The sequence below is a fragment of the Triticum urartu genome, chromosome 7A (assembly GCF_056163025.1).
Source record: "Triticum urartu cultivar PI428250 chromosome 7A, HENAU_Tu73, whole genome shotgun sequence".
In the NCBI taxonomy this organism is placed as follows: domain Eukaryota; kingdom Viridiplantae; phylum Streptophyta; class Magnoliopsida; order Poales; family Poaceae; genus Triticum; species Triticum urartu.
The window spans coordinates 722,022,562-722,035,574 of NC_141879.1; the positions used below are offsets into that span (position 1 = coordinate 722,022,562).

General features: G+C 45.5%; 1 protein-coding gene across 1 annotated transcript; it reads left to right on the forward strand.

Moving 5' to 3' along the window:
• The first annotated feature begins 480 nt into the window (after positions 1 to 480).
• LOC147962233 (uncharacterized) lies at positions 481 to 3,578 on the forward strand. The gene is made up of 6 exons (XM_087534102.1): positions 481 to 1,180; positions 1,375 to 1,511; positions 1,930 to 2,350; positions 2,441 to 2,559; positions 2,672 to 2,903; positions 3,535 to 3,578. The coding sequence occupies exons 1-6, from the start codon at positions 481 to 483 to the stop codon at positions 3,576 to 3,578; spliced, it is 1,653 nt and encodes a 550-aa protein (XP_087390228.1).
• The last annotated feature ends 9,435 nt before the right edge of the window (positions 3,579 to 13,013 follow it).

The window sequence follows — 13,013 nt, forward strand, 5'->3', positions numbered from 1 at the left end:
GCTAGGGCAGCAGCAAGCAGGTGGCCGCCCCTCCCTCTCCGGCCTCTCCTTGCTCTCTTCACGCCGGCGACCAGGTTGAAGGAGAAGGGTCAGCAACACATCATCATAGCAGCAAGCAGAGGTTGCTGCCACTTCATGTTTTGTATTTTGTATTTCTTTAACTTCATGTTTGATGAATGATGAATTGATGATTCAAAAGATTGCCGTGTAGAATTGTTACAACTGTAGTAATATGTGCAATTGTAATTTATTAATTTCATGCTGTTTGGTGGCTTAATTGTATTAAAATTGTATGTATGCAATTTATTAGTAATTGCCTAATTGGTAATTGACTTTTGTTGTTTAACACTTTAACTTAAATTATTGCTAACTTGCTGCCCTACTTGATTTGTATTTTGTTTTTTGTATGTAGGAGATGGCTACGTCTAGTGCCGCTTCTGAGGTGGCAAGTTCTTAGTCGCTAAAAAGGATTCTGGTGACATGGCGTGGGAATTTGCCATGTTGTGTGATCCAAATGATTTGCAAAGAGTGAAGTGCAAGCTATGTGGAAAAGAAATGTCTGGAGGGGTCAATAGGATGAAGCAACACATAGCACAAATCAGAGGCTCGGTGACAAGTTGTATGATAGCCACTCCAGAACAACAAGCTCGGTGCAAGGAGGCTTTTCATGCCGCAAAGAAGAAGAAGGTGGAAAAGGAAAAGCAAGCACAAGAATTAAGGGCCTCAGTGAACATAGAAGTTGAGGATGATGAAGAGCTTAGTGCAGTTGGTAAAGGTGATCCCAAAAATGTTGGGCCTATGGATCAATTTGTGGCGCCGGTTGATCCTAGTGTGCCATTGAAAAAATTCCAACACAACATCAATGATAGTATCGACAAGGAGAGAAGCTACAAAGTGGGGCAATATTTGGCTAGATGGATCTACAAGAAAAACATACCCTTCAATGCTATCAATCATGATGACTTCAAACAATTTTGTGAAGCCCTTGGTCGTTATGGTCCTGATTGGAGGCAACCTTCACAACATCATATCCGAGAAAAGATGTTGTTGCAGGAGGTGGAAAGGACTAGGGATTTGTTGAAGCCACATGAGGCTGAGAGGGAGATCACCGGGTGCTCTGTCATGACTGATGCTTGGACAGACAAGAAAAGAAGGGGCATCATGAACTTGTGTGTGCATTGTAAGTTGGGGACAGTTTTTCTTGAATCAAAGGAGGCATCGGCTGATGCACACACAAGTCTCTACATCTTCAATTATGTGGATGAATGCATTGAGAAAATTGGTATCAATCTTGAACCTTTTATTTTCTCTCGTTCTTTGCTTTTCAAGCTTTCATCATGTATTGATTATTGTGTTTTACCATGATGTTTGTAGGTGCTGATAATGTTGTACAAGTAGTCACAGATAATGCTTCAAACAATATGGGAGCAAAAGGGATGTTGAAAGAAAAAAGGACGAAGATATTTTGGACCTCATGTGCAACGCACACCCTCAACTTGATGGTAGAAGCGGTTGGTAAATTAAAGCAATTTGGTTCTACAATTACCAAAGCAAAGGCGATGACTATTTTTCTTTATGAACATCATGCAACATGGCGTTGATGAGGTCTCATACAAAAAAGAGAGACATTGTTAGGCCGGGAGTGACAAGATTTGCTTCGGCATTTCTTACCTTGCAAAGTCTTGCTGCAAAGAAGAAACAACTAAAGGAGATGTGTTGTAGTGATGCTTGGGAACAATGCAAGCATACACGTACAAGGAAAGGAAAGTCGGCTCATGCCATGATAATTAGTAGGACATTTTGGAAGAATGTGTCTCTTTGCATCAAGGTAAGAAAATTAATAATGTTCTTTAATTGTGTCTTGTCATCTTGTGTTATATGTAATATGTTAAATACTAATGTTGTGCTTATCGTATGTTGTAATGCAAGGTTTTTGAGCCATTGGTGAAGGTGCTTCGATTGGCTGATAGTGATGGACAGTCCATGGCCTCTATGTATGGAGAAATAATAGAGGCAAAGAAGGCAATATTGCTTGCGGTTGAAAATTCAGAGAAGGACTATAAGATCATCACAACAGCCATGGAGGGCAAGATGAATGGGAGGTTAGATACGCCATTGCACATGGCCGCATATGCAGTGAATCCCTATTATAGTTATGCTACCCCAAGCATATTTGTCGATGTAGAGGTCATGAGTGGATTGATGGAAGTTATTGAGACCTTCTATCATGATGATGATGAGAAGCAAAATAAAGCACTTAACGTAGACTTGCCAAGGTTTAAAAATAAGGAGGGCATGTTTGCAAAGTTGGCTGCCTCCAAAGCTATAAAGAATGCAAATTTCAATCCCGGTAAGCTTGTTCTCCTACATACTCTTGCATTTCTGAAATTATGGGTTGATGGATTGATGCATAATACTTTGTTTTTGTTTTCTCATGTAGGAGAGTGGTGGGCAACTTATGGACTACAAACTCCCACGTTGATGCACATGCCTTTGAGGATACTCAACTTGACCACAAGTTCTTCTGGATGTGAACGGAATTGGAGTGTTTTTGAACAAGTAACTCTTGAATCTCAACTTGTAGTTATTCAAATTTGATATGTAGTTCCTTACTTTATTTATGAACAAATGTGAATGGCTACTTGATTAGGCTTTACTTTGCAATTTTTAGGTGGATGCTAAGAGGAGAAATAAACTAGATGTGGGTCGTAGGGACAATCTAGTTTATATCCAATTCAATGGAAGAATGATGGACAAAAGAAAGAAATGTTCCTCCTCTCATGATGTTCTCCTTGGTGAAGATGCTTCCATGGCACAAGATTGGATATGTGAAGATGCATATGTTGAGGACGAGGTTGATCCCGACACCACCATTGATGATGAAGTGGGAGCCACCGTCACACGTACACATGGATGCAAAAACGTGTGCGATGCCCTAATGCATGCATGTCCGAGCACATGACGGAACACACACGGTCACGCTCAAGTGCTCAACCTACACGTGCATGCACACACATACTCAGTCAGGGTGAGCTAGTGACCGTATAAACACCGGAAAATATATATATTGAGCGCAATGAGCGTATTATGAAGTCCATTGACCGTATTTTTACAAATATACAGTGACAGACAGTGTATTTATCTCGTTTGAAATTAAGCCATATTAACCGGAGAGGAGGCAGTATGGACTAGCATTACTTTGCCGTGTCCCGTCAACTTGCCGAACGAGGAGAAGGTTGCAGGACGGGAGAAGCTTGCGCGCGGTGGCTCGCAGGACAAGGAGAAACTTTTGACTAATGCAAAGCTCTCCCTCGCTCAGGTGGTGGACGTGCAACAGTTAATTCGGTGTCAGATTTCCAGAAGCATACACTATACTACTAGTGCTATTATTGTTCTACTTCCCGAATAGGCGAACAGCCAAGCGCAAAGTTTACTAGTACTACTGCTATAGTCTAAAGGTACGTACTATACTAGTACTAGGAACCGGATGGAGGAGCGTCTGCACTCTTATTATAATTTTAAAATGTGATAAAGCAATCTTCAACACATTTGTTCTCTTCGACGGTTCTCGCATGTGATAATGGAAGTTGATTGCATGGAACACTCGCCACAATTCTCGCTTAATTCTGGCTCATATCCTGTTACAAATAGTAGCGCTCGGTAATATTTCCTCTTTTTTTGTTATTCATCATGTAAACTGGTCAGCAAACCTTGCGGCGCATTTTCGTGCGAACCGTGCTTGCTGCACTTTGAATGTGGCCGAGAGCTGGCTTGATGAAACACCTTACTTCCTACTTCTTTTTTTGCGGGGTACCTCGCTTCCTAGTGACCAGTGTCTTGGCTGATCGTCCTAAGAATGCTTATATATGAATAAAGCTCTCTCATTTACCCGCAAAAAAGATTAAGCCATATTAACCGGAAAGGAGGGAGTATGGACTAGCACTACTTTTTCGTGTGTCCCGTCAACTCGCAGAACAAGGAGAAGCTTGCAGGACAAGGTGAAGCTCGCTTACGCCTTTTGACTAATGCAACCTACCCTCGATGGACATGCATCAGTCCATTCGGTGTCAGATTGTCAGAGGCATACACTGTAGTACCCAACATGCGGAGTACCATCATTGTTCGACTTCACGAAGAGGCGAAGAGCCAAGTGCAGTAGTACGAGTAGTACTACTACTAGAAACGCATGGTGGAGCGTCTGTACTCTTATTTTTTTAATCTCTGATAAAGTACACGTTTATTCCGGAGAAGGGCGGAAAACGGCAGCCCAACATGTAATGAATGATATCAATCAACCAACCATGCTCGAATATATCTTGGCCTCCGTGCGAGCCCGTCTATGTGTTCTCGCTCCTCGTTTCTCTCAAGGAACGGCGGGTTGGCTCTTTGCCGTCAATTGAGATCGGTTTGCTCACACCCCTGTCCCACATGTCAGTGATATGCCAAGAGGAGGTGCGTTGACCGACTGGCCATACGCGTACTTGGTTTTGCACCTTCATACTACTCCTCCCTCTGCCACAGTTTACAGGGCGCGCTTCATTATGATGCATTTCTCTCAATGCATTTCCACCACCAGAGAGATTTTAGACGCGTTTGGTTTAATGCTCAATTAATTAGGGCGTGGTAACCGCAATCAAATCCACAATTTTCTCTCCATGTACTGTACTACTACGGAGTGGAGTAAGTGCATGCATGTGTGTACCCGAGGTGGAAGCACTGCATGCATGTGTGTACGCATTATTCCCTCTAGTAATAGACGCCGTGCTATAACTACCAATGCTATTTTTCAGGCCGATCGCTAGTCGCCTTGGTCCCATAGATTTTTTTTCTTTTTTCTGAAGCGCGCTGTATAAACAGTGACGGATGGAGTAGTATGAGCGGATTCAAAGAAGAGCGTATTGATGGTTGCTTCTTCAGAGCAACTTACAGTGGGAAAGGTGGGGCTTATGATTTGACTGCTCATTACTCACTATTAATGCGGCGCAACGACCAGGCTGAGTCTCCCATGCGGTTGTGCACTACCCCCTCGGTTCTTAAATATACTCCAGAGTATTTGTCTTTCTAGAGATTTCAACGAGTGACTACTCAAATATTTGTCTTTTTAGAGATTTCAAATGGACTGGCACATACGGATGTATATAGACATATTTTAGAGTGTAGATTCACTTATTTTGCTCCGTATGTAGTCACTTGTTGAAATCTCTAGAAAGACGAATAGAATATTTAGGAACGGAGGGAGTACACATACGAAGCAAAATGAGTGAATCTACACTCTAAAATATGCCCGTTTGAAATTTGTAAAAAGATAAATATTTAGGAACGAAGGAGTATAATTTTGTGCATGGCACATGGACCCTGATGATGAAGAGGCTTCTCGCAATGCTATCAAGCTTCCATCATTTGTTTATATGATTGACGTACTATACAAATAATTTTCCAGCGACATGAAATTGTACAATGGTGTGAGCTTTCAGCTTTTGTTTCGCGTGTCTTGCCATCGATGCTCTTTCGGAAACAATAAAAAACTAACTTCCTTGCTAATGCATGTCAATTATTAGCAGATCAGAGCTAATAATTACATCACAACTGAAGACAAAGTTGTGAGAAGGTGTTAAATTAAAATTGATCCATGCTTTCATTGGCAGCAACGTCCCCCCCAGCTCTGTCTAAATCAACAAGGCATGTTGGGAAAAAAGTAGCTGTCTGGAGCATGCAACATTCCGATCATTTTGTGCAGTTCCACTAAAATAGAGCTGAGCGTCCCTGTTCCAAAGATATTAAGTGTGATTACGATAATAGAGGACTGCTGATGAAACAATAAACACATAAATAGAAGCCGGTCACCTTTGCAGTCTCTCTTAAGACTAACTAGTTGGAGAAGATTAGGCTTGGAGTTGGATGAGGAGGATAGAGCAAAACCAATCTCCCTTTGTGCAGTCGCACTGAAATGTAGAGACGTTGCCCATGTGACATTTTAGTACAACTGCACAAAACACTCTTAAGCAAAAAGTGATTTGTGCAGTTCACCAAAAGGTCGCAATAACAACAAGGTGAAATGGATAGCCCTGTTTGCAAAAAAAGAGGTAGAAATGAAACAATTACTGGCCAATAACAGTTGATGAAACATGCGACGACAAAAAAGAAGCATATTCCTTGTCCTAAGGGAAGATAACACCATGGTTGTGTTTGTCTAAAACGGTGTGAGGACGAGAATGCAATATGGAAAGTACGCCGGACGAGCTACATTTTTGGCAAAGAACTATGGAAGATCTACATGCAGCGACGTGGGAAGACGGGCAGTGGAGCAAGGCCGGAGGGGATACCTGGAGGTCGTCGGGATGTAACTAGGTGAGCGGCGGCGGGCGGAATCTGTGAGAATGTGGCGTAGGCCCTGCCGCGCCGGAGCTTGGTCAGAGAGAACGGCGTGTACCGCAGATCGGGACGTGCTGTCTCGGCGCTGTCGAACGGAGAAACGATGCACTTCCTCCCTTTCCCCCGGCGGACGGGATGCGGCCGGATCAGTGACCAATGGTGAGAGAGAGAGAGGCCACCGCACTCCCTTTCCCCCGGCGGACGGGATCCGGCCGGATCAGTGACCAACGATGAGAGAGAGAGAGGCCACCGCAGCCTTGTGTGAGATACTCTGAAGAGCGACAAACCAGGCAGGTAGGCTCCATTGTATATAGTGAGCGGACTACCTTTTTCTCCATAAAAATTGTTTTATATTCTGTGTACGTGCCATTGAGCGCTATAACTTTATTTAAAAATAACGCGGCAACGCGTCAAGTCGAACTTTGTTTCGTGCACGCGTGGTACACGACCTACCGCTACAGGCGTTCAAATTAGCATGTGGGCTGCCATTTCGTAAAGAAATGAGCTCCACCGTGTACCCGCGCGGGTGTGGCTGGGCACGAAGCGTGAGTACGTGCACGGTGCATCTATTCTCTTCTTGTATACGTACACCACCTACGTGGGGTTGTGTGAGAGAGATACAAACCTAGAGAGATATAGTGTGTGGGTTCTTGAGAGTCTTTTTTTGGGGGGGGGGGTCAATCAAAAAATGTAACATATGCAATGTGTGTGAAATAGAGTCCTGAATATAACATATATATAGAGGGGGCGATCCACGAGAAGCGAGTGGAGGTATCAACGGCTTGAGGTGTCCATAGAATTGAAGAGAGGGATGATGTGTGTGTGTGTGTGCGCGCGCGATCGATAAAGAGTGCCATCGAATTTTTGTGTGCCCACGTCAAAGATATAGAGTGGCCGGCCTACTGGAACGTGAGATGGGACATGTGCAGTTTGTCTCTGTGGCATGGATACCTACCTGCAGCGCTCGACTATCGGTGTGTGGTGGGGGAAGAGGGAGGCCCAATTAACTATAGAGGTACAATGGCTGGTATATGTATGGAGGAGGAGAGAGGCCTACACTACTAGGGAAAAGCCTAGCAGCAGCGCGGGTTTTAGGCCTCTCAGTAGCGCGGGGGCCGGCGCTACTAATAAGGCGCTACAGCTAACTTATAGCAGTAACACCTGTTGTCCCACGCTACTGCTATACATGAATAGCTGTAGCGCTCTTTAGGAAAGGGCATTGCTGATATTATCTGCAGCGCTTTTTACAAGGAGGCGCTACTAGTAAGGCGGCGCTACTGCTAAATTTCCCCCCCTCGCTACTACTAGTTTTATTAGTTTTTTTCCCTACATATTTGTTTTGTATTTGAATAGGCTTTATACAATAATCTTTAGCATATCATACACATACAAATGTAATCATAGCATATACATACAATTAGTCTCATCAAATCATGTCATGCATCATCATAATCATCATCCAACACAAAGTGGTCTCTCGTCATCATCTCGAAAATAGCGATACAAGTCTCGATTACTTGCAAATACATCGTCATCCATCTAAACAATGATATACGCGAGGAGAGCTATCACTTTGAGTACATGAGTTCGTATCCCTCTCTCGCATTAGCGTGAACCTAACCTAACTACTGCCTGTCGCTCGGAAACCGGAAACCGGTACACCTGGGCCTGACACTCCGGCCACTCGTCATATATATACTCCTGGCGTAGCACTTCTTCGCCATCTATGATCTATGCACCTGCATCGTCACATGAGTTGATGATATGCAACATATATAGTTGAGCAACAGAAAGAGACAGACTTGGCAAAAATAGAAACAACATATCATAAGCATAAATAACAAAGTTCATCATACCCAAAATGCCATAACTAGAGTGATTTTCGCTAGTCGAGGAGGAGGACGGTTTAATTACATCACAAATAAAGTTTCACCATGCATAACTCAAAGTTTTGTCATACAGAAAGTATGGACTAAACGGTCACATTGTCATATATTGACAATGACTACACCATGTCGTGCCATCCATCCATGTCAGGGAGATAGTCGTCAAGCTTAGTGAAAGGCTTCATGTCGAGACGCTGAGAGGCTATCCATGTTCGGACGTCTTCCCGCGACATTTGTCCTTCTCCGTAGAACATCCCTGTTTTTCCGACGATCTCCTTCATGATGATTTGGGCAAGTTCGCGCTGGATGTTATAGAACTCAGCTCGAAGTCGATGATCCTCGATATCTCCTATGTCCTTTGCCCATTGCAGAATATGGGCATCGCCGGATCTAGGTGACATGCGAAGGTTTTGGTGATCCCGTCTGTACTCCAGCATGTGGTGTAGGACATAGAATCCATCATTAAGATAATCGTTCGGTTGCTGGATGCAGCAGAAGTCGGTCTTATGGCTGAAGGCAACCCTGCCGCCCCTTCTCTTCTTGTCCCTGACCTCTCCACCCCTTGCTTGGTAGTAAAACATAGCACTGTCAAGAACATCCTTGATGTGGGTGTAATCCTTTTTGTGAATGTTCTTCGACGAGTCCAAGTAAAGAGCGTGGGAGAATCGGGGGTAGAGGATGATGAGGACGGCGCGCCCGCCGCTGCGCAAAATAAGTACACCTCAAATTAATTAGCCTCCGCCGTGCAAATGAATGATTGAAATCGAAGGAAGGATAGCAGCGCGGATGACTTACACGGGATGATAAGGCACGAGAATCGCCTCCTTGTCCTTATTGGCAAGCATGAAATTGACGCTGTAATCCCTCGCGTATTCACGGTTATTTGCGCAGACTCCCAAGAAGCCCTCGTGCATGTAGTACGGGTCAGCAACACAGATATGAGATATCTGCTCAACCCCGATGATGTAGTTCATGTGCAAGGCATAAAGGCGGACAAACATAAAATCCAGCTTCTTCACGTGAAACATGTCGAATATGTAATCGAATCGGAGGAAGAACTTATCCGCGGGGAAGCTGTCGACATACGACATTTGCCGCAGAACGTTAACCACGTAGAGTGGGTATCCTGGATATTTCGAGGCGATGAGGCCTTTCTCTACCCGCAGCACATCGTCATGAAGTCTCCTTAGATCATCGAATCTGACCCGTAGCGCTGTTGCAGGTAGGATTGGTTGACCGGGGATATGCCATTTATCTGCATCGGGGATATCTATATGGTCCTGAAGCCGAGGCTGATGAGGCGGCTGGATCATAGAATCAGCTTTTTTGCCTTTCCTCGCTCTCTTCCTAGACTTCTTTACTACCAGAAGGTCGTCCATAATACGTTGAGACGGCAATTCAGGCACCGACTCATGACACTCAAACCCTGAGGAGGCGCTAGTATAGACATACTGTTCAGCGCCATTGTCGTCCTCATCCTCATCCATGGCGACGTCATCAGCGACTAATGGAGCCTCCTCCTTACCCCGTCCGCTATCACCCAACCCGACACCCGACGCTAATTGGGTAGGTGGGGTGTTGATGTTCATACCTTGCTGAGGCTGCGTGCTCGTGGGTGTGCTCCCGACCGCCTCCAGACGAAGCAGACTCTTTGGCCACAACAGGACCCACCCATTGCAACAATCACCAAGCCGCCGCGGTGTCTCGTCATCATCCCCCACTAGTATTGGAGGAGGCAAATTCTCGTGGCCCGGTTTGACACTGGCCACGGAAACCTTGAAGACACGGGGGGATCGGCCGGCTGTGGAACAATGGTAAAATCCGCCAAGGGGTCTGGGATGCCCAGACTCGCAGCTTCCGCATCCTCCTTGGCCCATTTGGACCTCTTTCCGCCGTAACCACGGCCTCCGAGGTGGTGGCTCCCAATGTTCCTCTCTTGAAGCCCCTTCATGTATTTAGACTTTTTTTGGCAGCTTCGGCCTCACAAGCCTCCTTGAATATTTAAAACCGCTCTTCCATGATTGTCGGATTATCCTTTACAATCTCGGAGTAGGGTTCCTTCTTGTCGATGATCTTTGCTTTCACTTGATTTTTCCAGGCGGCCAACGCGTCGCTAAACTTGGTCATGGCGTGTTTGTTTATCTTCTTCATTCCCGGGTCCTCATCTGGATCTTCATAATCCTTCTCATTCCGGCCAGGAACAAGAATATCTGGTGAAACTTCTTTAGGAGGGAGCTCCTCATATTTTCTATCTTCTGTAGTTTCTCATCGTTGATGGTGGCGGTTGTCCGTACGATGCAGCCTATTTGATTGCCGTAGCACGCGCGCGCTTCCTCGGGCGCCATTGGCTCAAAATTGCTGTCGTCCACCTCCGTGACCACTAGTCTAGTAGTCCTGAGTTTGTTAGGAAGCCGTTGCCTCTTTGCTTTCGGTTCTACACCGGCTCCGCTCCCCGAGGCAGCACCCGGTCTCAGTCTCAGCGCCGGTCTCGATGCCGGTCTAAGTCTGAGCGCCGGTCTCAGTCTCAGCACCGGTCTACGTGTCGGTCTCAGTCCCCGATGCCACCGGTGGGCCCAGCAACAACATCGGTTGATCGTCGGCAAGGCTAAAAAATTCGTCTGCCGCCCGGTAGACGTCGTCGCAATCACCAGAACCCTGTCCTTCATCGTTGCTAGCCATGTTTCCTATGATTAAATCTAGTCAATTAATTCTAGACCTAATAAAATGAATAATGACATAAAAAAGGCCTATTGTTTTGCAGGAACTTGACTTCTTCCTGGTGCGGCAAATCCCGGGCACTCGATATGTCCTAGTTTGTAGCACAAGTCATGCCGAAATTCACGGAAAATTTCGGCATGACCTTTGCTAAAAAGCGGACAAATCGAGAACCTGAAATTTTCCAGAACGGAAATGAATCAACATTCCGGCAAAACATATATAGGCCACTCAGCTTCATTGAAACAACAAAGCCACTTGGGCACAAACAACATGACCACTTCAATGAAAATATATAATCAGCAATAAAAGTCTAGGAAGGGAACATCTTTAAAATAAAACTTGCCTAAATAACCTAGATAATTAACCTAATTAAACTAGTTAACCTGACTAGTTCTCTGTCAAAGCCCTAACTAAAGTTTTGCACTAACCTAGATAATTAACCTAATTAAACTAGTTAACCTAACTACTTCTCTGTCAAAGCCCTAACTAAAATTTTGCCCTAACCTAGATAATTAACATAATTAAACTAGCTAAACTATGCATGAGAGAGAGGAGGGGTCGGGGCTTACAGAGGATGGCTCCGGTGGTGGCGAGGGAGGCAGGGGCGTCTCCGGTGACAGCGAGGGAGGCAGTTGTGGCGAGGGAGGATCCGGTGGCGTCGACGGCGGCTCCGGTGGCGCTGATGAGGCCGCGCGGCTCCGTGGCGTTGGGGGCGGCTCCGGTGGCGTCGACGGCGCACGGCTCTGGTGGCGTCGACGTCGGCAGGAGACGGCAGCGAAGTGGGGCGACGACAAATCGGGGAGACGGCGGCGGGGTGGGTCGAGAGATTTGGGGGGCAAGTGGTGGCCGGGGGGAAACGGCTTTTTGGTTAAGTCAAAACTAGTGGTAGCGCGTTTCGCAAAACGCGCTATAGCTAAGGTAGCTATAGCGCTTTTTGCAAAACGTGCTACTGCTATAGCTATGTAATTTTCTCCCTTTTTATTTCCTTTTTTGTTTCTATAGCGGGGGTCCGGGAAACGCGTTGCAGCTACGTTAGTTATAGCGCCTTTTACTAACACACGCTACAGCTATGCCTTTCTCTGTTTTTTTCGCTTTTTCATTTATTTTGCTTTACATTTTATTTTTTTCTTTCTCCTTTTTCTGTTTCTTTCATTTTCATTTACTTTTCTATTTGTTTTTCATTTTATTTTATTTCCATTAGCAGTAGCGCTCTTCCTGGGAAACGCGCTGCTACTCATGCCCTAGCGGTAGCGCGCTTCCTGCAAGCCTGCTACGGCTATGCGTAGCCCATCGTTCCACCAATGGGAATATTATTAGTAGCGCTTTTACGGCCACACGCGCTACTGCTACAATCGTATCTGCAGCGCGGTTTATTCTGAACCGCTACTGCTATCTAGCACTAGTGCCCTTTTTTGACCCGCGCTGTTGCTAAATTTCTGTGTATAAAGTTTTCCCTAGTAGTGCTACCTCATGTATTAAGGAGATCGATCTGCCTCATGTATTAAGGGAGATCGATTGGCATCCATGCATATGTGCAGGAGAGGAATAAGGTTGGGAAAGAGACAGAGCTAGAGTGTTGGAGGGGGTGGTAGTGGAGTTGCTTCTAACAAATGGTGGGATAGGCTTGCTAGACAAACGGAGGGCACGCCCGCAATATCAATAAGAGAGGAGATGGCTGCTTGTTGTCTGTGCACGTGCGTGTGAGAGACGGGTCAGGAGGCATGCACGAATGATGAGGGGGGACGATGTGGCTATGGTAAGCAGACGTAACTACATAGGAAGATCAATCGCCCTTTGTTAGAGAAAGGAGAGACATAACTTGTGAGGTACGTCTATCGATGGGGGGGGGTAGTTAAAGTCGATCTAGGTATATGTTGGGAGATCGATCGGTATACATGCATGTGTGTGTTAGAAGCTAATGAGGCACGAGGAGAAGGATAGAGAGAGAGGGATGCATGTAGGAGGTGGTACGAGAGGCATACTATATCAAGGGGGGGAGGAGTGTGCGAGTACGAGAACGATGAAAAGAGTGGTGGG

What these genes read in the sequence shown, in the direction of transcription:
- LOC147962233 (XM_087534102.1), top strand. Translation starts at nt 481, where the DNA reads ATGGCGTGGGAATTTGCCATGTTGTGTGATCCAAATGATTTGCAAAGA. An exon ending in CATGAACTTGTGTGTGCATT is followed by an intron (nt 1,181 to 1,374) that starts GTAAGTTGGGGA and finishes TGATGTTTGTAG; the next exon opens with GTGCTGATAATGTTGTACAA. An exon ending in TCAACTTGATGGTAGAAGCG is followed by an intron (nt 1,512 to 1,929) that starts GTTGGTAAATTA and finishes TTGTAATGCAAG; the next exon opens with GTTTTTGAGCCATTGGTGAA.